We start from the raw sequence: 22,500 nt of genomic DNA on the forward strand, positions 1-22,500 counted from the left end.
AGTTACACTTTTTCTCTTTGCAGATGACACAAATATATTCTTTATTAGCAACAATGAGCTCATAAATACTGTGAACAATGAACTAAATAAGTGCTGATGGACATAAATAAATGATCTTGTAGTGTAAGTAAAACCAAAATAATGATGTTTGGTTGTAAAAACATGAAATTCAGAATTACCACTCACCACTGAAGGGATTCAAACTGAAACGTAAGTAAGAATAAACTCTTGGGAGTTAATTATCATGGAAACCCCACATCAGACATTAAAATAAAAATCTCTAAAAGCCTCTTCATTTTAATAAAATTAAATCATATGTTGATGAGAATGCACTACGTACTTTTTACAGCACCTTGGTTCTCCTGTACATTACCCACTGTGTTGAAGTGTGGGAAAACACAGAGTACAACAAAACCATAAGTTCTCCTACAGAAGCGAGCAGTGCGAATCATTCACAAGAGCGTTTTTTACTTCATCCTAACTCCAGTTTCTCCAGTTTAAGTTGCTAATGTTTCTGGATCTTGTAAAATATAAACATCTATCATTCTTTGTGTTGCCAACAAATGTGCAACAGTTTTTTATAGCTGGAGAGAGCGGTCACAATTTGAGGATTTGGACATTTTACTCCAGCCAAAGTTCGAACTCCTTGGAAAAGTTTATGTGTGGCTGTATGTGGGGTGGAACAACCGGCGTATAAAACTTAATGCTAAAATATCCACATATTTAAACTGTTGTATTAACATCTGCTCTGGTCTCAAGATATGGAAAGAGGGTCTTGAAGGTGCACCAGTTTGCTGTCTCGCTTCTGTTACTGTGTGCTTGTAGTTTCAGTACTATTGTTGGTATTTTGGTAATTATCACCATTAGTATGTTGGTATACTGTCTAGTATTACCATTGCTGGTATTGTTTGTTCCCTTAACCATTGTTGGTAATATGCAGTTACAGTGAATAATCATGATGCTTATGGTTACACCACTAGAATTTAATACCTGAGTAATTCAGAAATAAATATATTGATTTGTTCTACATATCATGGATCTTGTCAGAAGTGTGGATTTGGTTTTTTGTTGTATCAGTCCCTGAAGTTGTTGCAAGTTGGATGTAGAAACGGGTCGAATTAAATAAATTTTCTCCTTTCCTCTCTCTTTCAGGCAAAACTCTTCAGATCTTTTCCTCCTTTTTTGTTTCATGGTACATTATTGGAAAATGACAGACTTGCATGGTGCCTGTGTTTTTACGTAAATACCACTAACTATACATGCATGTATATGTAAATGTATATGTATATGTAAATGTAAATGTATATGTAAATATATATGTATATGTAAATGTATATGTAAATATATATGTATATGTAAATGTATATGTATATGTAAATGCATATGTAAATGTATATGTATATGTAAATACATATGTAAATGTAAATGTATATGTAAATATAAACGTAAATGTATATGTATATGTTAATGTATATGTATATGTATATATATATATATGTATATGTAAATATATATGTATATGTAAATGTATATGTATATGTACATGTAAATATATATGTAAATGTATATGTAAATGCATATGTAAATGTAAATGTATATGTACATGTATATGTAAATATAAACGTAAATGTATATGTATATGTACATGTAAATATATATGTAAATGTATATGTATATGTAAATGCATATGTATATGTAAATGTATATGTACATGTAAATATATATGTAAATGTATATGTAAATGCATATGTAAATGTAAATGTATATGTACATGTATATGTAAATATAAACGTAAATGTATATGTATATGCACATGTAAATATATATGTAAATGTATATGTATATGTAAATGCATATGTAAATGTATATGTAAATATATATGTATATGTAAATGTATATGTATATGTACATGTAAATGTATATGTATATGTACATGTAAATGTATATGTAAATGTATATGTATATGTAAATGCATATGTATATGTAAATGTATATGTACATGTAAATATATATGTAAATGTATATGTAAATGCATATGTAAATGTAAATGTATATGTACATGTATATGTAAATATAAACGTAAATGTATATGTATATGCACATGTAAATATATATGTAAATGTATATGTATATGTACATGTAAATGTATATGTATATGTAAATACATATGTAAATGTATATGTAAATATAAACGTAAATATATATGTATATGTAAATGTATATGTATATGTACATGTAAATGTATATGTATATGTACATGTAAATGTATATGTAAATACATATGTAAATGTATATGTAAATATAAACGTAAATGTATATGTATATGTAAATGTATATGTAAATGTATATGTATAGGTACCCCACAGTGAAGCCTCCTGAGACGAACCAGCAGAGGTGCTGAAACAGGTTTGTGAGTCCCAGAAGACCTGAGCTGAAGAGCTCTTTCAGCTGAAAGTCCACCTGGAGCAGAACAACGCAACGCTTCTGAAAGCTGTGGGATTTTTCCCTCATCGTTACGGTGCCGAGTCCAGGTTCCAGGGTTCCAGTGGACCAGAACCACATGGTTCTGCTTAGGGGTTAGGTCTGGTGGGGCTGAGGAGGTCTGACTGTCCCCATTAGCAGCTGGAGCCAAAACAGGACCAACATGTTCCCATCCACACTATACTGGTGCAGAGTCCAGTCCAGTTTTAGAAGAATAAAATTTCCTGTTCAGAGAATCTGTTCTGTTCATGTGTAAAAATAACCATAACCCTCTTTTGGGGGCCGAAGGGCTTTTATAAATGGCGGTCCTCCAGGTCTTTGGAGCATGGTCGTTTCTACCCAGCAGCATATTTCAGCCGGCCTCCTGCAGAAGCCCACGGTGCTGCTTGTACTGGGCTGTCCTCTGTTCAGCAGCATCGCCTACGTGGTCAGACATGCAGATGACAGATGGCGAGCAGAGAAACCACCAAAAAGAGAGTCCATTAGCAGAGCTAACCTTGAAAGTGGGAGGTTGTGAAGTTGAAGCGAGCCAACTCTCCCCTGCAGCGAGAGCGGGAGCCGAACATCCTCCCTGCAGGGCTGAGGAAATTCAATTACAGACTAATGAAGAGTGAGTTGACCTCCCAGCACCTCCTCCTCCTCCTGCTCTCACCCAGCTGAAGCTCATTATTTACCGTTGCTGGGCAGGTTAGCAGGTCCAGGTTCTCAGAACATCTGCGCGTCCTGACCCAGTTAGACGGGACCTCCGGCTGCTTCTCATGTTGGTCAGCTCTCACTTCCCAGCAGTCCGACTCCTGATCGCAACACTTTGTCTGAAGACCTTTCGGGTTGACCTTGAGCCAGATGTCTGCACGCATCAGACACACACACCAAATACACACAAGCCCCGTCTGTCTGGTCTGGTCTGGTCGAAACGTAACGTCAAACCAGATCCAGACAGCAATCAGCCGGTCGAAGGTCATGTGGAGGACAGACGCTTGAAGAACTGAAGACTGAAGACTGAACACACAAAGACAGAATAAACAAAGAACAATAATATCTCAGATTGTTTTTCCAGTCTGTCCAATAAAAAGTCTCCACCTGGACTAAAATTAGCCAGTAGGTAGGATGACTGCTGATGTTCGTGCGACTTATTTAACCCCAACTCATGATGATAGGAAGATCCAGTCTGGGGTCGCAGAACAAGAAGTTCTGTCCCAGAAAGGTCCGAATCTGGACATCAAGCAAAACATCCAAGGATACGCTGAAACTACTAAAGCCGGGGACTGGAAGGACGGTGGGGACTGGAAGGACGGTGGGGAGCCGTCGGCTTCCAGCAAGGAAAGTGGTGGAAAAACATCCTGACTGATGGTCCTCCGCACGGATCAGAAGTTTATTCACAGAGTCATGAGGATCTGGCCAAGCAGATGGCGGTTCAGAACCAGGAAGTCAAGCCCAGGAGGATCCAGCGACAGAAGGAGATCCAAAACCAGGGAAGCAATCCAGGACAAATCTTCAGGGAGTCGAGGAAGGGGCGAGGGAAACATGCCGAGAGCCGCTAGCGGGTCCGACAAGGAGCGACCGGAGAGCTGCTGTTTGTAAAGCTGGAGGATGAAAAGGTAACGGGAGCGAGAGATCAGCATGGGCATGTAGCTGGAGAGTGGGCGTCTCCGTGGAGTGGGTGTGTCTGTGGCATGTGCGTGGGTGTGTCCATGGCATGTGCGTGCGCGTGTCCGTAGGCATGTGTGGGCGTGACCATGGCATGTGCGTGGGCGTGTCCATGGCATGTGTGTGGGCGTGTCCATGGCATGTGTGTGGGCGTATCCGTGGCATGTGTGTGGGCGTGTCCGTAGGCATGTGTGAGCGTGACCATGGCATGTGTTTGGGTGTGTCCGTGGCATGTGTGTGGGCGTGTCCATGGCATGTGTTTGGGCGTGTCCATGGCATGTGTGTGGGCGTGCCCATGGCATGTGTGTGGGCGTGTCCATGGCATGTGTGTGGGCGTGTCCATGGCATGTGTGTGGGCGTGTCCATGGCATGTGTGTGGGCGTGTCCATGGCATGTGCGTGGGCGTGTCCATGGCATGTGTGTGGGCGTGTCCATGGCATGTGTGTGGGCGTGTCCGTAGGCATGTGTGGGCGTGACCATGGCATGTGCGTGGGCGTGTCCATGGCATGTGTGTGGGCGTGTCCATGGCATGTGTGTGGGCGTATCCGTGGCATGTGTGTGGGCGTGTCCGTAGGCATGTGTGAGCGTGACCATGGCATGTGTTTGGGTGTGTCCGTGGCATGTGTGTGGGCGTGTCCATGGCATGTGTGTGGGCGTGTCTGCGTGGGCGTGTCCGTGGCATGTGTGTGGGCGTATCCGTGGCATGTGTGTGGGCGTGTCCGTAGGCATGTGTGGGCGTGTCCATGGCATGTGTGTGGGCGTGTCTGCGTGGGCGTGTCCATGGCATGTGTGTGGGCGTATCCGTGGCATGTGTGTGGGCGTGTCCATGGCATGTGTGTGGGCGTGTCTGCGTGGGCGTGTCCATGGCATGTGTGTGGGCGTATCCGTGGCATGTGTGTGGGCGTGTCCATGGCATGTGTGTGGGCGTGTCTGCGTGGGCGTGTCCATGGCATGTGTGTGGGCGTGTCCATGGCATGTGTGTGGGCGTGTCTGCGTGGGCGTGTCCATGGCATGTGTGTGGGCGTATCCATGTCATGTGTGTGGGCGTGTCTGCGTGGGCGTGTCCGTGGCAGAGCCCAGTGCGGGTGCAACAATCACAAACGTTTGCACGGCTTTGTTTAAAGGCGAGAAAAACAACATTTATCTGGATCATTGAGAAAAAAATGATCTGATCCTTGCTGCAGTCGGTCACGCCGACATTCAGTACCATCATGGAAGGTCAGATGAATTCTTCCCTGATGGCTCGGACACATTCCAACACGACGATGACTGGCTTCATGGGGTCAGACTGTGAGAGAGAGGTTCAGGGAACAGGAGACCACCTCAGGATCCAGACCTGATCCCCGTGGAGAATCTGCATGAGGTCCGACTCTCCCACCATCACAAGACATGTAGAAGAAACTCTGAGGTCTGGACAAACGTTGGCGAGACGGTGCCACAGAAGATGCTTCTGGAGTCAGACATCAGGGAGGTCCTTCCACATGTCAGCTTCTTCTGGAATGTGTGTGTGTACACACCTACAAGCACACACACACACACACACACACACCACTGGGAAAAGTCTTGGAGGAGATTCTTGTTTCCTTCCCAGTGCAGGTCGTCCCCACTTCATGCCAGCAGACGCTCCTCGCTGAACGTTTAGCTTCAGAAGCAGCACAGTCTTCATGAAACGTAAAACTAATAATTATAACGGCTGAAGGAAACACCGCCATGCTTCATCTCTCCCACTCCGGTCATTTCCTGTCTATTAAAACTCCTCTGAGTGTCAGACGGACGTCTAATTGATCCCATCGGGAACGATCGATCTCCGGCGGCAACGGCTTCCTGTCGGATGCAGCTCAGAGGCTTCACTCTGTCACAGCAAACCGTGGTGGATCCACCCAGGACCCGGTCAAATGGTCCGAGACCGGTCAAGTGGTCTGAGACCGGGAACGTGGTCTGACACCAATCAAGTGGTCTGAGACCAATCAAGTGGTCTGAGACCAGGAAAGTGGTCTGAGACTGGTCAAGTGCTCTGAGACCGGTAAAGTGGCCTGAGTCCAGGAAAGTGGTCTGAAAACAGGAAAGTGGTCTGAGACCAGGGAAGTGGTCTGAGACCAGGGAAGTGGTCTGAGACTGGTGAAGTGGTCTGAGACCAGGGAAGTGGTCTGAGACCGGTCAAGTGGTCTGAGACCAGGTAAGTGGTCTGAGACCAGGTAAGTGATCTGAGACCAGGTAAGTGGTTTAAAACCAGGAAAGTGGTCTGAGACCAGGAAAGTAATCTGAGACCAGGAAAGTGGTATGAGACCAGTAATGTGGTCTGAGACCAGGAAAGTGGTATGAGACCAGTAATGTGGTCTGAGACCAGGAAAGTGGTATGAGACCAGTAATGTGGTCTGAGACCAGTAATGTGGTCTGAGACCAGGAATGTGGTCTGAGACAAGGAAAGTAATCTGAGACCAGGAAAGTGGTATGAGACCAGTAATGTGGTCTGAGACCAGTAATGTGGTCTGAGACCAGGAATGTGGTCTGAGACCAGGAAAGTGGTATGAGACCAGGAATGTGGTCTGAGACCAGGAAAGTGGTCTGAGACCAGGAAAGTAATCTGAGACCAGGAATGTGGTCTGAGACCAGGAAAGTGGTCTGAGACCAGGAAAGTGGTATGAGACCAGTAATGTGGTCTGAGACCAGTAATGTGGTCTGAGACCAGGAATGTGGTCTGAGACCAGGAAAGTGGTATGAGACCAGTAATGTGGTCTGAGACCAGGAAAGTGGTCTGAGACTGGTGAAGTGGTCTGAGACCAGGGAAGTGGTCTGAGACTGGTGAAGTGGTCTGAGACCAGGGAAGTGGTCTGAGACCGGTCAAGTGGTCTGAGACCAGGTAAGTGGTCTGAGACCAGGTAAGTGATCTGAGACCAGGTAAGTGGTTTAAAACCAGGAAAGTGGTCTGAGACCAGGGAAGTGGTCTGAGACCGGTCAAGTGGTCTGAGACCAGGTAAGTGGTCTGAGACCAGGTAAGTGATCTGAGACCAGGTAAGTGGTTTAAAACCAGGAAAGTGGTCTGAGACCAGGAAAGTAATCTGAGACCAGGAAAGTGGTATGAGACCAGTAATGTGGTCTGAGACCAGGAAAGTGGTATGAGACCAGTAATGTGGTCTGAGACCAGTAATGTGGTCTGAGACCAGGAATGTGGTCTGAGACAAGGAAAGTAATCTGAGACCAGTAATGTGGTCTGAGACCAGTAATGTGGTCTGAGACCAGGAATGTGGTCTGAGACCAGTCAAGTGGTCTGAGACCAGGAAAGTGGTCTGAGACCAGGAAAGTGGTCTGAGACCAGGAATGTGGTCTGAAACAGTCAAGTGGTCTGAGACCAGTAATGTGGTCTGAGACCAGTAATGTGGTCTGAGACCAGGAATGTGGTCTGAGACCAGGAAAGTGGTATGAGACCAGGAAAGTGGTATGAGACCAGGAAAGTAATCTGAGACCAGGAAAGTGGTCTGAGACCAGTAATGTGGTCTGAGACCAGGAATGTGGTCTGAGACCAGGAGGGTGGTATGAGACCAGGAAAGTGGTATGAGACCAGGAAAGTAATCTGAGACCAGGAAAGTGGTCTGAGACCAGGAATGTGGTCTGAGACCAGGAAAGTGGTATGAGACCAGTAATGTGGTATGAGACCAGTAATGTGGTCTGAGACCAGGAAAGTGGTCTGAGACCAGGAATGTGGTCTGAGACCAGGAATGTGGTCTGAGACCAGGAATGTGGTCTGAGACCAGGAATGTGGTCTGAGATCAGTCAAGTGGTCTGAAACAGTCAAGTGGTCTGAAACAGTCAAGTGGTCTGAGACCAGTCAAGTGGTCTGAGACCAGTAATGTGGTCTGAGACCAGGAATGTGGTCTGAGACCAGGAAAGTGGTCTGAAACAGTCAAGTGGTCTGAGACCAGTCAAGTGGTCTGAGACCAGTAATGTGGTATGAGACCAGGAATGTGGTCTGAGACCAGGAATGTGGTCTGAAACAGTCAAGTGGTCTGAAACAGTCAAGTGGTCTGAGACCAGTCAAGTGGTCTGAGACCAGGAATGTGGTCTGAGACCAGGAAAGTGGTCTGAGACCAGTCAAGTGGTCTGAGACCAGGAATGTGGTCTGAGACCAGGAAAGTGGTCTGAGACCAGGAATGTGGTCTGAGACCAGGAAAGTGGTATGAGACCAGGAATGTGGTCTGAGACCAGTAATGTGGTCTGAGACCAGGAATGTGGTCTGAGACCAGGAAAGTGGTCTGAGACCAGGAATGTGGTCTGAGACCAGGAATGTGGTCTGAAACAGTCAAGTGGTCTGAGACCAGTCAAGTGGTCTGAGACCAGTCAAGTGGTCTGAGACCAGGAATGTGGTCTGAGACCAGGAATGTGGTCTGAGATCAGTCAAGTGGTCTGAAACAGTCAAGTGGTCTGAGACCAGGAAAGTGGTCAAGTTCCTCAGGAACCTGGAGAACACGTCCGATCAGTCCTGCATGTTTGTTCCTGGTCCTGGCTTAAAAGCAGATTTTCCCTCCTGGTTTTGGTTCTGAATGGGAATGATGCTGGGAATGATGCTGGGAATGATGCTGGGAATGATACTGGGAATGATGCTGGGAATGATGCTTGGAATAATGCTGGGAATGATGCTGGGAATGATACTGGGAATGATGCTTGGAATGATGCTGGGAATGATGCTGGGAATGATACTGGGAATGATGCTGGGAATGATGCTTGGAATAATGCTGGGAATGATACTGGGAATGATACTGGGAATGATGCTGGGAATGATGCTTGGAATAATGCTGGGAATGATGCTGGGAATGATACTGAGAATGATGCTTGGAATAATGCTGGGAATGATACTGGGAATGATGCTGGGAATGATACTGGGAATGATGCTTGGAATAATGCTTGGAATAATGCTGGGAATGATACTGGGAATTATGCTGGGTATAATGCTGGGAATGATCCTGGGAATGATGCTGGGAATGATGCTTGGAATAATGCTGGGAATGATGCTGGGAATGATACTGGGAATGATGCTGGGAATGATGCTTGGAATAATGCTGGGAATGATGCTGGGAATGATACTGGGAATGATGCTTGGAATAATGCTGGGAATGATACTGGGAATGATGCTTGGAATAATGCTGGGAATGATGCTGGGAATGATGCTTGGAATAATGCTGGGAATTATGCTGGGTATAATGCTGGGAATGATCCTGGGAATGATGCTGGGAATGATGCTGGAATTGATGCTGGGAATGATCCTGGGAATGATCCTGGGTATAATGCTGGGAATGATGCTGGGAATGATGCTTGGAATGATGCTTGGAATAATGCTGGGTATAATGCTGGGAATGATGCTGGGAATGATGCTGGGAATGATGCTGGGATTGATGCTGGGAATGATGCTGGGAATGATGCTGGGAATGATGCTGGGGATAATGCTGGGGATAATGCTGGGTATAATGCTGGGAATGATGCTGGGAATGATGCTGGGAATGATGCTGGGGATAATGCTGGGTATAATGCTGGGAATGATGCTGGGAATGATGCTGGGATTGATGCTGGGAATGATCCTGGGAATGATCCTGGGTATAATGCTGGGAATGATGGTGGGAATGATGCTTGGAATGATGCTTAGAATAATGCTGGGTATAATGCTGGGAATGATCCTGGGAATGATGCTGGGAATGATGCTGGGATTGATGCTGGGAATGATGCTGGGATTGATGCTGGGAATGATGCTGGGAATGATGCTGGGGATAATGCTGGGTATAATGCTGGGAATGATGCTGGGAATGATGCTGGGGATAATGCTGGGTATAATGCTGGGAATGATGCTGGGAATGATGCTGGGAATGATGCTGGGATTGATGCTGGGAATGATCCTGGGAATGATCCTGGGTATAATGCTGGGAATGATGCTGGGAATGATGCTTGGAATGATGCTTGGAATAATGCTGGGAATTATGCTGGGTATAATGCTGGGAATGATCCTGGGAATGATGCTGGGAATGATGCTGGGATTGGTGCTGGGAATGATGCTGGGATTGATGCTGGGAATGATCCTGGGAATGATCCTGGGGATAATGCTGGGAATGATGCTGGGAATGATGCTGGGGATAATGCTGGGTATAATGCTGGGAATGATGCTGGGAATGATGCTGGGAATGATGCTGGGGATAATGCTGGGTATGATGCTGGGAATGATGCTGGGATAATGCTGGGTATAATGCTGGGTATAATGCTGGGAATGATGCTGGGAATGATGCTGGGGATAATGCTGGGTATAATGCTGGGAATGATGCTGGGGATAATGCTGGGTATAATGCTGGGAATGATGCTGGGAATGATGCTGGGAATGATGCTGGGAATGATGCTGTGAATGATGCTGGGAATGATGCTGGGGATAATGCTGGGTATAATGCTGGGAATGATGCTGGGAATGATGCTGGGGATAATGCTGGGAATGATGCTGGGAATGATGCTGGGAATGATGCTGGGGATAATGCTGGGTATAATGCTGGGAATGATGCTGGGAATGATGCTGGGAATGATGCTGGGGATAATGCTGGGTATAATGCTGGGTATAATGCTGGGAATGATGCTGGGAATGATGCTGGGAATGATGCTGGGAATAATGCTGGGAATAATGCTGGAAATGATGCCGAGATGACTTAATTAATGGAACCTTTTCTCTGGAACAAACTCGTCATGTCCAGTAGTCTATGTGTGCTGCATGTGTGTGTGTGTGTTGCAGGTGTGTGTTCCAGGTGTGTGTGTGTGTGTGTTGCAGGTGTGTGTGTGTGTGTTGTGTACCTTTGTCGCTGAAGTCGTCGACCAGGATGACCTCGGCGATGAGCGGAGGAGGAGAGCGGTTCAGCACGCTGTGGACGGTCCTCAGCAGAGACGACCAGCCCTCGTTGTGGAACGGGATGATGATGCTGGTGTTGGGCAGCTTGTCTGAGTACAGCTTCAGCTTGCAGCTTCACACACACACACACACACACACACACACACACACACACAGGAAAACACCATGACGTGAGAAACTACCAGCACATCTTTCTCCTCATGGGAAATATTTTACATTTAAACAGAAAAATCAGACAGTTCACGTCGATACGACTTTTCAAGTTGACCAAAATTTTTTCCATCATAAAAACAAATAAATAAAATAATTAAAACAACAGTTAAAAGAAAATGGTAAAATTACAAAAATTTCAAGTAAATTAAATGCTAAAGGTACAAAACAAAGTGAGAAGTTTGGCGTCACTCCCCGATGAAACGTCAACCCAAACAAACAGAGCCTCGCCTGCACAAATAAGATAAGATAAACTTTATTTATATCGACACAAGGTCACAAAGGGCTTCACAACAATAAAAACAGAAAAACCTGCAGCGTGTGGAAAAAATAAATATAAATAAAAACAGTATAAATACGAAACAGCTTCACCGAGTCTATTTGGGGCTAAAATGCCTGAACAAAATGTTTTAAGAGCTTTTTAAAAGCATCTACTGAGTCCAGAGAGTGCAGATCCTGGAGAAGCTCATTCCAGAGACGGGGAGCGACAGCTTTAATAGAACGGTCTCCCCGGGTTTTAAAATGGGTTCGTGGGACCATCAGCAGGTGTTTCCTGGTCAACCTCAGACTTCGAGCCGGACTGTAGGGCTTCACTAAGTCCTCAGTGTAACCAGGGCCCTGTCCATGCAGGGCTGGGAAAGGAAGTACCAGGATTTGGAAACGATACGATGTTCATCCGGAAGCCAGTGAAGAGACTTTAACTCGGCTGTGATGTGGGTCCTCCTGCTGGTTCCAGTCTGAGTACTCGCTGCTGAGTTTCTCTCAGTCTGAAGACGAGCCAGGACTTTCATGTTAAGGCATGTGAACAGGCTGCTGCAGTCGTCTGACCGCGACGACACAAATGTATGAATAACCATTTCCAGCTCTTGCTTAGACATCATTGGTCTCAGCTTTGCAATATGGCGTAGTTATAAAAAGCTATTTTTAAACCAAACCGGTCTTGATGATGGTCTGATGACATGGCTTCATTGAATATTACCCCTAGGTTTCTCAGCTTAGGCTCTGCTGAAGAGCTCAAGTTGCCTAGATGTTGCTTTATGTTGGCGTTTTTACTGTCTGGAGCAATAATAAGTGTCTCAGTCTTATCAGTTACGTTGGAGACTGTTATCGCTTAACCACTGTTTTACTTTAGAAAGACAAGCAACTAAAGCGGTCAGTTTGTGAGTTTCAGAAGCTTTAAATGAACAGTACAGCTGGAGGTCATCAGCAAACAAGTCATAGGAAACATCCTTACACTGCTGGATAATCTGACCAGGAGGAAGGATGTACAGTAAGAACAGAAGTGGTCCCAACAACGAGCCCTGAGGAACACCACACAACAATCTACCGGGCTTAGAGAGTATGTGGTTGGCAGAAACACTAAAGCTTCTACCCACTAGGAATGAGGTAAACCACTGTAAAACTGGACCAGACATCCCAATCAGGTTCTGCAGCCTTTCAATTAAGATGTGGTGGTTGACGGTGTCAAAGGCCGAAGACAGATCCAGCAGAACCAATACTGTACATCTTCCTGGATCAGCAGACATCATGATGTTACTAGACACTTTCAGTAATGCTGTTTCTGTCGAGTGATATTTACCAAACCCTGAATGAAAGGTGTCACACATGTTGTGTGATTCTAAACATGAAGTCAGTTGCTTTGCTGCCAACATTTCCAACATTTTAGCAGGACTGGCAGTTTGGAAATCGGCCAAAAGTTCTTCAAATCAGATTGGTCCAAATTAGCTTTCTTGAGTCTTGTTTCCACAATGGCGTGCTTAAATCTGATTTGACCTTTTATGTCGTTGATCTTATTCATAAAGAAGTCCAAAAATTCCTTACTGTCGGTATCCCAAGACACAGGGACAGCTGGAGGGGTCGGGGATATAACTGGAGGGGTTGGGGACATATTTGAGGGGGTGGGGACATACATGGAGGGGGTGGGGACATACCTGGAGGGCTTGGGGACATAACTGGAGGGCTTGGGGACATAACTGGAGGGGTTGGGGGACATAACTGGAGGGGGTGGGGACATACCTGGAGGGCTTGGGGACATAACTGGAGGGCTTGGGGACATAACTGGAGGGGTTGGGGGACATAACTGGAGGGGTTGGGGACATAACTGGATGGGTTGGGGGCATAAATGGAGGGGTTGGGGACATAACTGGATGGGTTGTGGACATAACTGGAGGGGTTGGGGACATATTTGAAGGGGTGGGGACATAACTGGAGGGGTTGGGGACATAACTGGATGGGTTGGGGGCATAAATGGAGGGGTTGGGGACATAACTGGATGGGTTGTGGACATAACTGGAGGGGTTGGGGACATAACTGGAAGGGTTGGGGACATGACTGGAAGGGTTGGGGAGGAGGGGTTGGGGACATAGCTGAAGGGCTTGGGGACATAACCGGAGAGGTTGGGGACATAGCTGGAGGAGTTGGGGACACAGCTGGAGGGGTTGGGGACATAACTGGAAGGGTTGGGGACATAACTGGAAGGGTTGGGGACATAACTGGTGGGGTTGGGGACATAACTGGAGGGGTTGGGGACATAACTGGAAGGTTTGGGGACAAAGCTGGAGGGGTTGGGGACATAACTGGTGGGGTTGGGGACATAACTGGTGGGGTTGGGGACATAACTGGTGGGGTTGGGGACAAAACTGGAGGGGTTAGGGACATAACTGGAAGGTTGGGGACATAACTGGAAGGGTTGGGGACATAACTGGTGGGGTTGGGGACATAACTGGAGGGGTTAGGGACATAACTGGAAGGTTTGGGGACATAACTGGAGGGTTTGGGGACATAACAGGAGGGGTTGGGGACATAGATGGAGGAGTTGGGGACATAACTGGAGGGGTTGGGGACATAACTGGAATGTTTGGGGACATAACTTGAGGGTTTTGGGACATAACTGGAGGGGTTGGGGACATAACTGGAAGGTTTGGGGACATAACTGGAGGGTTTGGGGACATAACTGGAGGGGTTGGGGACATAACTGGAAGGTTTGGGGACATAACTGGAGGGGTTGGGGACATAACTGGAGGGGTTGGGGACATAACTGGAAGGTTTGGGGACATAACTGGAGGGTTTGGGTACATAACTGGAGGGGTTGGGGACATAACTGGAGGGGTTGGGGACATAACTGGATGGTTTGGGGACATAACTGGAGGGTTTGGGGACATAACAGGAGGGGTTGGGGACATAGATGGAGGAGTTGGGGACATAACTGGAAGGTTTGGGGACATAACTGGAGGGGTTGGGGACATAACTGGAGGAATTAGGGACATAACTGGAAGGTTTGGGGACATAACTGGAGGGTTTGGGGACATAACTGGAGGGGTTGGGGACATAGCTGGAGGAGTTGGGGACATAACTGGAAGGTTTGGGGACATAACTGGAGGAGTTGGGGACATACCTGGAGGGGTTGGGGACATAACTGGAAGGTTTGGGGACAAAGCTGGAGGGGATGGGGACATACCTGGAGGGGTTGGGGACATAGCTGGAGGAGTTGGGGACATAACTGGAGGGGCTGGGGACATAGCTGGAGGAGTTGGGGACATAGCTGGAGGGGTTGGGGAAATAACTGGAGGGGTTGGGGACATAACTGGAGGGGTTGGGGACATAACTGGAAGGGTTGGGGACATAACTGGAAGGGTTGGGGACATAACTGGAGGGCTTGGGGACATAATTGGAGGGGTTGGCGACATAGCTGGAGGAGTTGGGGACATAACTGGAAGGGCTGGGGACATAACTGGAAGATTTTGGGACATTAATGGAGGGGTTGGGGACATAACTGGTGGGGGTTGGGGACATAACTGGAGGGGTTGGGGACATAACTGGTGGGGTTGGGGACATAACTGGAGGAGTTGGGGACATAACTGGAAGAATTTGGGATATTCCTGGAGGGGTTGGGGACATAATTGGTGGGGGTTGGGGACATAACAGGAGGGGTTGGGGACATAACTGGAAGGATTGGGGACATAACTGGAAGGGTTGGGGACATAACTGGTGGGGTTGGGGACATAATTGGGGGGGTTGGGGACATAACTGGAGGGGTTGGGGACATAACTGGTGGGGTTGGGGACATGACTGGAAGGTTTGGGGACATAACTGGAGGAGTTGGGGACATAACTGGAGGGGTTGGGGACATAACTGGAAGGTTTGGGGACATAACTGGAGGGGTTGGGGACATAACTGGTGGGGTTGGGGATATAACTGGAAGAATTTGGGATATTCCTGGAGGGGTTGGGGACATAATTGGTGGGGGTTGGGGACATAACAGGAGGGCTTAGGGACATAACAGGAGGGGTTGGGGACATAACTGGAAGGTTTGGGGACATAACTGGAGGGGTTGGGGACATAATTGGTGGGGGTTGGGGACATAACAGGAGGGGTTGGGGACATAACTGGAATGATTGGGGACATAACTGGAAGGGTTGGGGACATAACTGGTGGGGTTGGGGACATAATCGGGGGGGTTGGGGACATAACTGGAGGGGTTGGGGACATAACTGGAAGAATTTGGGATATTCCTGGAGGGGTTGGGGACATAATTGGTGGGGGTTGGGGACATAACAGGAGGGCTTAGGGACATAACAGGAGGGGTTGGGGACATAACTGGAAGGTTTGGGGACATAACTGGAGGGGTTGGGGACATAATTGGTGGGGGTTGGGGACATAACAGGAGGGGTTGGGGACATAACTGGAATGATTGGGGACATAACTGGAAGGGTTGGGGACATAACTGGTGGGGTTGGGGACATAATCGGGGGGGTTGGGGACATAACTGGAGGGGTTGGGAACATAGCTGGAGGGGTTGGGGACATAACTGGTGGGGTTGGGGATATAACTGGTGGGGTTGGGGATATAAGTGGTGGGGTTGGGGACATAGCTGGAGGGGTTGGGGACATAACTGGAAGGGTTGGGGACAAAGCTGGTGGGGTTGGGGACATAACTGGAGGGGTTGGGGACATAACTGGAAGGTTTGGGGACAAAGCTGGAGGGGTTGGGGACATAACTGGTGGGGTTTGGGACATAACTGGTGGGGTTGGGGACATAACTGGAAGGGTTGGGGACATAACTGGAAGGGTTGGGGACATAACTGGTGGGGTTGGGGACATAACTGGAGGGGTTAGGGACATAACTGGAAGGTTTGGGGACATAACTGGAGGGTTTGGGGACATAACAGGAGGGGTTGGGGACATAGATGGAGGAGTTGGGGACATAACTGGAGGGGTTGGGGACATAACTGGAAGGTTTGGGGACATAACTTGAGGGTTTTGGGACATAACTGGAGGGGTTGGGGACATAACTGGAAGGTTTGGGGACATAACTGGAGGGTTTGGGGACATAACTGGAGGGGTTGGGGACATAACTGGAAGGTTTGGGGACATAACTGGAGGGTTTGGGGACATAACTGGAGGGTTTGGGGACATAACTGGAGGGGTTGGGGACATAACTGGAAGGTTTGGGGACATAACTGGTGGGGTTGGGGATATAACTGGTGGGGTTGGGGACATAACTGGAGGAGTTGGGGACATAACTGGAAGAATTTGGGATATTCCTGGAGGAGTTGGGGACATAACTGGAGGGGTTGGGGACATAACTGGAAGGTTTGGGGACATAACTGGAGGGGTTGGGGACATAATTGGTGGGGGTTGGGGACATAACAGGAGGGGTTGGGGACATAACAGGAGGGGTTGGGGACATAACTGGAAGGATTGGGGACATAACTGGAAGGGTTGGGGACATAACTGGTGGGGTTGGGGACATAATCGGGGGGGTTGGGGACATAACTGGAGGGGTTGGGAACATAGCTGGAGGGGTTGGGGACATAACTGGTGGGGTTGGGGATATAACTGGTGGGGTTGGGGATATAACTGGTGGGGTTGGGGACATAGCTGGAGGGGTTGGGGACATAACTGGAAGGGTTGGGGACATAACTGGAAGGGTTGGGGACATAACTGGTGGGGTTGGGGACATAACTGGAGGGGTTGGGGACATAACTGGAAGGTTTGGGGACAAAGCTGGAGGGGTTGGGGACATGACTGGAAGGTTTGGGGACATAACTGGAGGAGTTGGGGACATAACTGGAGGGGTTGGGGACATAACTGGAAGGTTTGGGGACATAACTGGAGGGGTTGGGGACATAACAGGAGGGGTTGGGGACATAACTGGAAGGATTGGGGACATAACTGGAAGGGTTGGGGACATAACTGGTGGGGTTGGGGACATAATCGGGGGGGTTGGGGACATAACTGGAGGGGTTGGGGACATAGCTGGAGGGGTTGGGGACATAACTGGTGGGGTTGGGGACATAACTGGTGGGGTTGGGGACATAGCTGGAGGGTTTGTGGACATAGCTGGAGGGGTTGGGGACATAACTGGTGGGGTTGGGGATATAACTGGTGGGGTTGGGGATATAACTGGTGGGGTTGGGGACATAGCTGGAGGGGTTGGGGATATAACTGGTGGGGTTGGGGATATAACTGGTGGGGTTGGGGACATAGCTGGAGGGTTTGGGGACATAACTGGAGGGGTTGGGGATATAACTGGTGGGGTTGGGGATATAACTGGTGGGGTTGGGGACATAGCTGGAGGGGTTGGGGACATAACTGGTGGGGTTGGGGACATAACTGGTGGGGTTGGGGATATAACTGGTGGGGTTGGGGATATAACTGGTGGGGTTGGGGACATAGCTGGAGGGGTTGGGGATATAACTGGTGGGGTTGGGGACATAACTGGAGGGGTTGGGGATATAACTGGAGGGGTTGGGGATATAACTGGTGGGGTTGGGGATATAACTGGTGGGGTTGGGGACATAACTGGTGGGGTTGGGGATATAACTGGTGGGGTTGGGGATATAACTGGTGGGGTTGGGGATATAACTGGTGGGGTTGGGGATATAACTGGTGGGGTTGGGGATATAACTGGAGGGGTTGGGGATATAACTGGTGGGGTTGGGGATATAACTGGTGGGGTTGGGGACAAAACTGGAAGGTTTGGGGACATAACTGGAGGGGTTGGGGACATAACTGGAAGGGTTGGGGACATAACTGGAGGGCTTGGGGACATAATTGGAGGGGTTGGCGACATAGCTGGAGGAGTTGGGGACATAACTGGTAAGGTTTGGGGACATAACTGGACGGGTTGGGGACATAACTGGAGGGGTTAGGGAAATAACTGGAAGGTTTGGGGACATAACTGGAAGAGTTGGGGACATAACTGGTGGGGTTGGGGACATAACTGGAGGGGTTAGGGACATAACTGGAGGGGTTGGGGACATAACTGGAGGGTTTGGGGACATAACTGGAGGGGTTGGGGACATAGATGGAGGGTTTGGGGACATAACTGGAGGGTTTGGGGACATAACTGGAGGGGTTGGGGACATAACTGGAGGGTTTGGGGACATAACTGGAAGGTTTGGGGACATAACTGGAGGGTTTGGGGACATAACTGGAGGGGTTGGGGACATAACTGGAAGGTTTGGGGACATAACTGGTGGGGTTGGGGATATAACTGGTGGGGTTGGGGACATAACTGGAGGAGTTGGGGACATAACTGGAAGAATTTGGGATATTCCTGGAGGAGTTGGGGACATAACTGGAGGGGTTGGGGACATAACTGGAAGGTTTGGGGACATAACTGGAGGGGTTGGGGACATAATTGGTGGGGGTTGGGGACATAACAGGAGGGGTTGGGGACATAACAGGAGGGGTTGGGGACATAACTGGAAGGATTGGGGACATAACTGGAAGGGTTGGGGACATAACTGGTGGGGTTGGGGACATAATCGGGGGGGTTGGGGACATAACTGGAGGGGTTGGGAACATAGCTGGAGGGGTTGGGGACATAACTGGTGGGGTTGGGGATATAACTGGTGGGGTTGGGGATATAACTGGTGGGGTTGGGGACATAGCTGGAGGGGTTGGGGACATAACTGGAAGGGTTGGGGACATAACTGGAAGGGTTGGGGACATAACTGGTGGGGTTGGGGACATAACTGGAGGGGTTGGGGACATAACTGGAAGGTTTGGGGACAAAGCTGGAGGGGTTGGGGACATGACTGGAAGGTTTGGGGACATAACTGGAGGAGTTGGGGACATAACTGGAGGGGTTGGGGACATAACTGGAAGGTTTGGGGACATAACTGGAGGGGTTGGGGACATAACAGGAGGGGTTGGGGACATAACTGGAAGGATTGGGGACATAACTGGAAGGGTTGGGGACATAACTGGTGGGGTTGGGGACATAATCGGGGGGGTTGGGGACATAACTGGAGGGGTTGGGGACATAGCTGGAGGGGTTGGGGACATAACTGGTGGGGTTGGGGACATAACTGGTGGGGTTGGGGACATAGCTGGAGGGTTTGTGGACATAGCTGGAGGGGTTGGGGACATAACTGGTGGGGTTGGGGATATAACTGGTGGGGTTGGGGACATAGCTGGAGGGTTTGGGGACATAACTGGAGGGGTTGGGGATATAACTGGTGGGGTTGGGGACATAACTGGTGGGGTTGGGGACATAACTGGTGGGGTTGGGGATATAACTGGTGGGGTTGGGGATATAACTGGTGGGGTTGGGGACATAGCTGGAGGGGTTGGGGATATAACTGGTGGGGTTGGGGACATAACTGGAGGGGTTGGGGATATAACTGGAGGGGTTGGGGATATAACTGGTGGGGTTGGGGATATAACTGGTGGGGTTGGGGACATAACTGGTGGGGTTGGGGATATAACTGGTGGGGTTGGGGATATAACTGGTGGGGTTGGGGATATAACTGGAGGGGTTGGGGATATAACTGGTGGGGTTGGGGATATAACTGGTGGGGTTGGGGATATAACTGGTGGGGTTGGGGACATAGCTGGAGGGGTTGGGAACATAACTGGAGGGTTTGGGGACATAACTGGAAGGGTTGGGGACATAACTGGAAGGGTTGGGGACATAACTGGAGGGATTGGGGACCCAGTGGAATTCATGGTGTCAAAAAGCGCTTTTGGGTTTGTCTTGTTAGATGCTATCAGCTGAGAGAAATATTTGGATCTTGCCTCCATCAGTGTTTCATTTAATGAGATCAACTGCATAAGATGTATTCTGTGAACCTCTAGTTTAGTGAATTTCCAAACACGCTCAGGGATTACAGCTACTACCATTAAATCATTACCTTCATATCCGCTACATTACGCCGTCCTGCAGACAGGACTCTGGAGCGCCGCTTCGTCACGCCTGGACTACTGAGACTCTCATGGCCTCGACCAATCTTCTGTCCACAGACTGCAGATCTCTGACTGGGACAAGACGGCAGGATCCCATCCCTCCTGTAATGTCCTGCCTCCACTGGCTTCCTGTTGCTTTTAGAATTCATTTTAAACTTTAGGTGTTTGTTCTTAAATCTCTGCACAGCCTGCCACCTTCCAACCTGCACCGCCAAGGCAGATCTCTGAGGTCAGCTCTGGTTGCATTGTCCCAGGTCCAGATTAAAGACACGAGGAGACAGGACCAGAACTTTGGAACAACCTCCCTTTGTAGATACGAGCTACGACTTCTGTTCACAGTTCAAGTCTTTGCTTAAAACATACCTCTTTGCACAAGCGCTCAACTCAGAGAGGCCAACAGAGAGTCTTCGTTAAGTCCAGGATGTATCACTGTTTTCTGTGTTCTTTTATGTTGTTCAGCACTTTGGGAGCAGCGTTACTGGTTGGAAATGTGCTTATACATAAAGTTTAGATACTTTCCTGCTGCTGGTTCTGCACTCAGGATGGAGAAGACACCTGGAAGCAGGATGGTGGACTATATCTGCTGCCTGCAGCATTCTGCCTTCACATCACAAACCGATCGTACCATCTCTGGAAACGGTGCGGTCTGGAAACGGTGCGGTCTGGAAACGGTGCGGTGCGGTCTGGAAACGGTCCGGTCTGGAAACGGTGCGGTCGGGAAACGGTCCGGTCTGGAAACGGTCCGGTCTGGAAACGGTGCGGTCGGGAAACGGTCCGGTCGGGAAACGGTCCGGTCTGGAAACGGTCCGGTCGGGAAACGGTGCGGTCTGGAAACGGTGCGGTCTGGAAACGGTCCGGTCTGGAAACGGTGCGGTCTGGAAACGGTGCGGTCTGGAAACGGTCCGGTCTGGAAACGGTCCGGTCTGGAAACGGTGCGGTCTGGAAACGGTGCGGTGCGGTCTGGAAACGGTCCGGTCTGGAAACGGTCCGGTCTGGAAACGGTGCGGTCTGGAAACGGTCCGGTCTGGAAACGGTGCGGTCGGGAGAAACGGTCCGGTCTGGAAACGGTCCGGTCTGGAAACGGTCCGGTCTGGAAACGGTGCGGTCGGGAAACGGTCCGGTCTGGAAACGGTCCGGTCTGGAAACGGTGCGGTCTGGAAACGGTGCGGTCTGGAAACGGTGCGGTCGGGAAACGGTCCGGTCTGGAAACGGTCCGGTCTGGAAACGGTCCGGTCTGGAAACGGTGCGGTCTGGAAACGGTGCGGTCTGGAAACGGTCCGGTCTGGAAACGGTGCGGTCTGGAAACGGTCCGGTCTGGAAACGGTCCGGTCTGGAAACGGTCCGGTCTGGAAACGGTGCGGTCTGGAAACGGTCCGGTCTGGAAACGGTGCGGTCTGGAAACGGTCCGGTCTGGAAACGGTGCGGTGCGGTCTGGAAACGGTGCGGTGCGGTCTGGAAACGGTGCGGTGCGGTCTGGAAACGGTGCGGTGCGGTCTGGAAACGGTCCGGTCTGGAAACGGTCCGGTCTGGAAACGGTCCGGTCGGGAAACGGTGCGGTCTGGAAACGGTCCGGTCTGGAAACGGTCCGGTCTGGAAACGGTGCGGTCGGGAAACGGTCCGGTCGGGAAACGGTGCGGTCTGGAAACGGTGCGGTCTGGAAACGGTCCGGTCTGGAAACGGTGCGGTCTGGAAACGGTGCGGTCTGGAAACGGTGCGGTCTGGAAACGGTCCGGTCTGGAAACGGTCCGGTCTGGAAACGGTGCGGTGCGGTCTGGAAACGGTCCGGTCTGGAAACGGTCCGGTCTGGAAACGGTCCGGTCTGGAAACGGTGCGGTGCGGTCTGGAAACGGTCCGGTCTGGAAACGGTCCGGTCTGGAAACGGTCCGGTCTGGAAACGGTGCGGTGCGGTCTGGAAACGGTCCGGTCTGGAAACGGTCCGGTCTGGAAACGGTCCGGTCTGGAAACGGTCCGGTCTGGAAACGGTGCGGTCTGGAAACGGTCCGGTCTGGAAACGGTGCGGTCTGGAAACGGTGCGGTCTGGAAACGGTCCGGTCTGGAAACGGTGCGGTGCGGTCTGGAAACGGTGCGGTGCGGTCTGGA

At 49.4% G+C, this 22,500-nt stretch overlaps 1 protein-coding gene across 1 annotated transcript in view; it reads right to left on the minus strand.

Annotated features, from left to right (window-relative positions):
* galnt10 (UDP-N-acetyl-alpha-D-galactosamine:polypeptide N-acetylgalactosaminyltransferase 10 (GalNAc-T10)) overlaps positions 1 to 22,500 on the minus strand; it is a gene marked incomplete at its 3' end in the record, with an annotated part of 160,219 nt that overhangs the window by 83,285 nt on the left and 54,434 nt on the right. Inside the window, exon 4 of the mRNA XM_079247100.1 lies at positions 10,942 to 11,108. Coding sequence (XP_079103226.1) covers positions 10,942 to 11,108 — 167 coding nt within the window. The remainder of the gene's footprint in view (positions 1 to 10,941; positions 11,109 to 22,500) is intronic.

The sequence above is a fragment of the Telmatherina bonti genome, assembly GCF_933228915.1.
Source record: "Telmatherina bonti genome assembly, chromosome: 10".
Taxonomy (NCBI): domain Eukaryota; kingdom Metazoa; phylum Chordata; class Actinopteri; order Atheriniformes; family Telmatherinidae; genus Telmatherina; species Telmatherina bonti.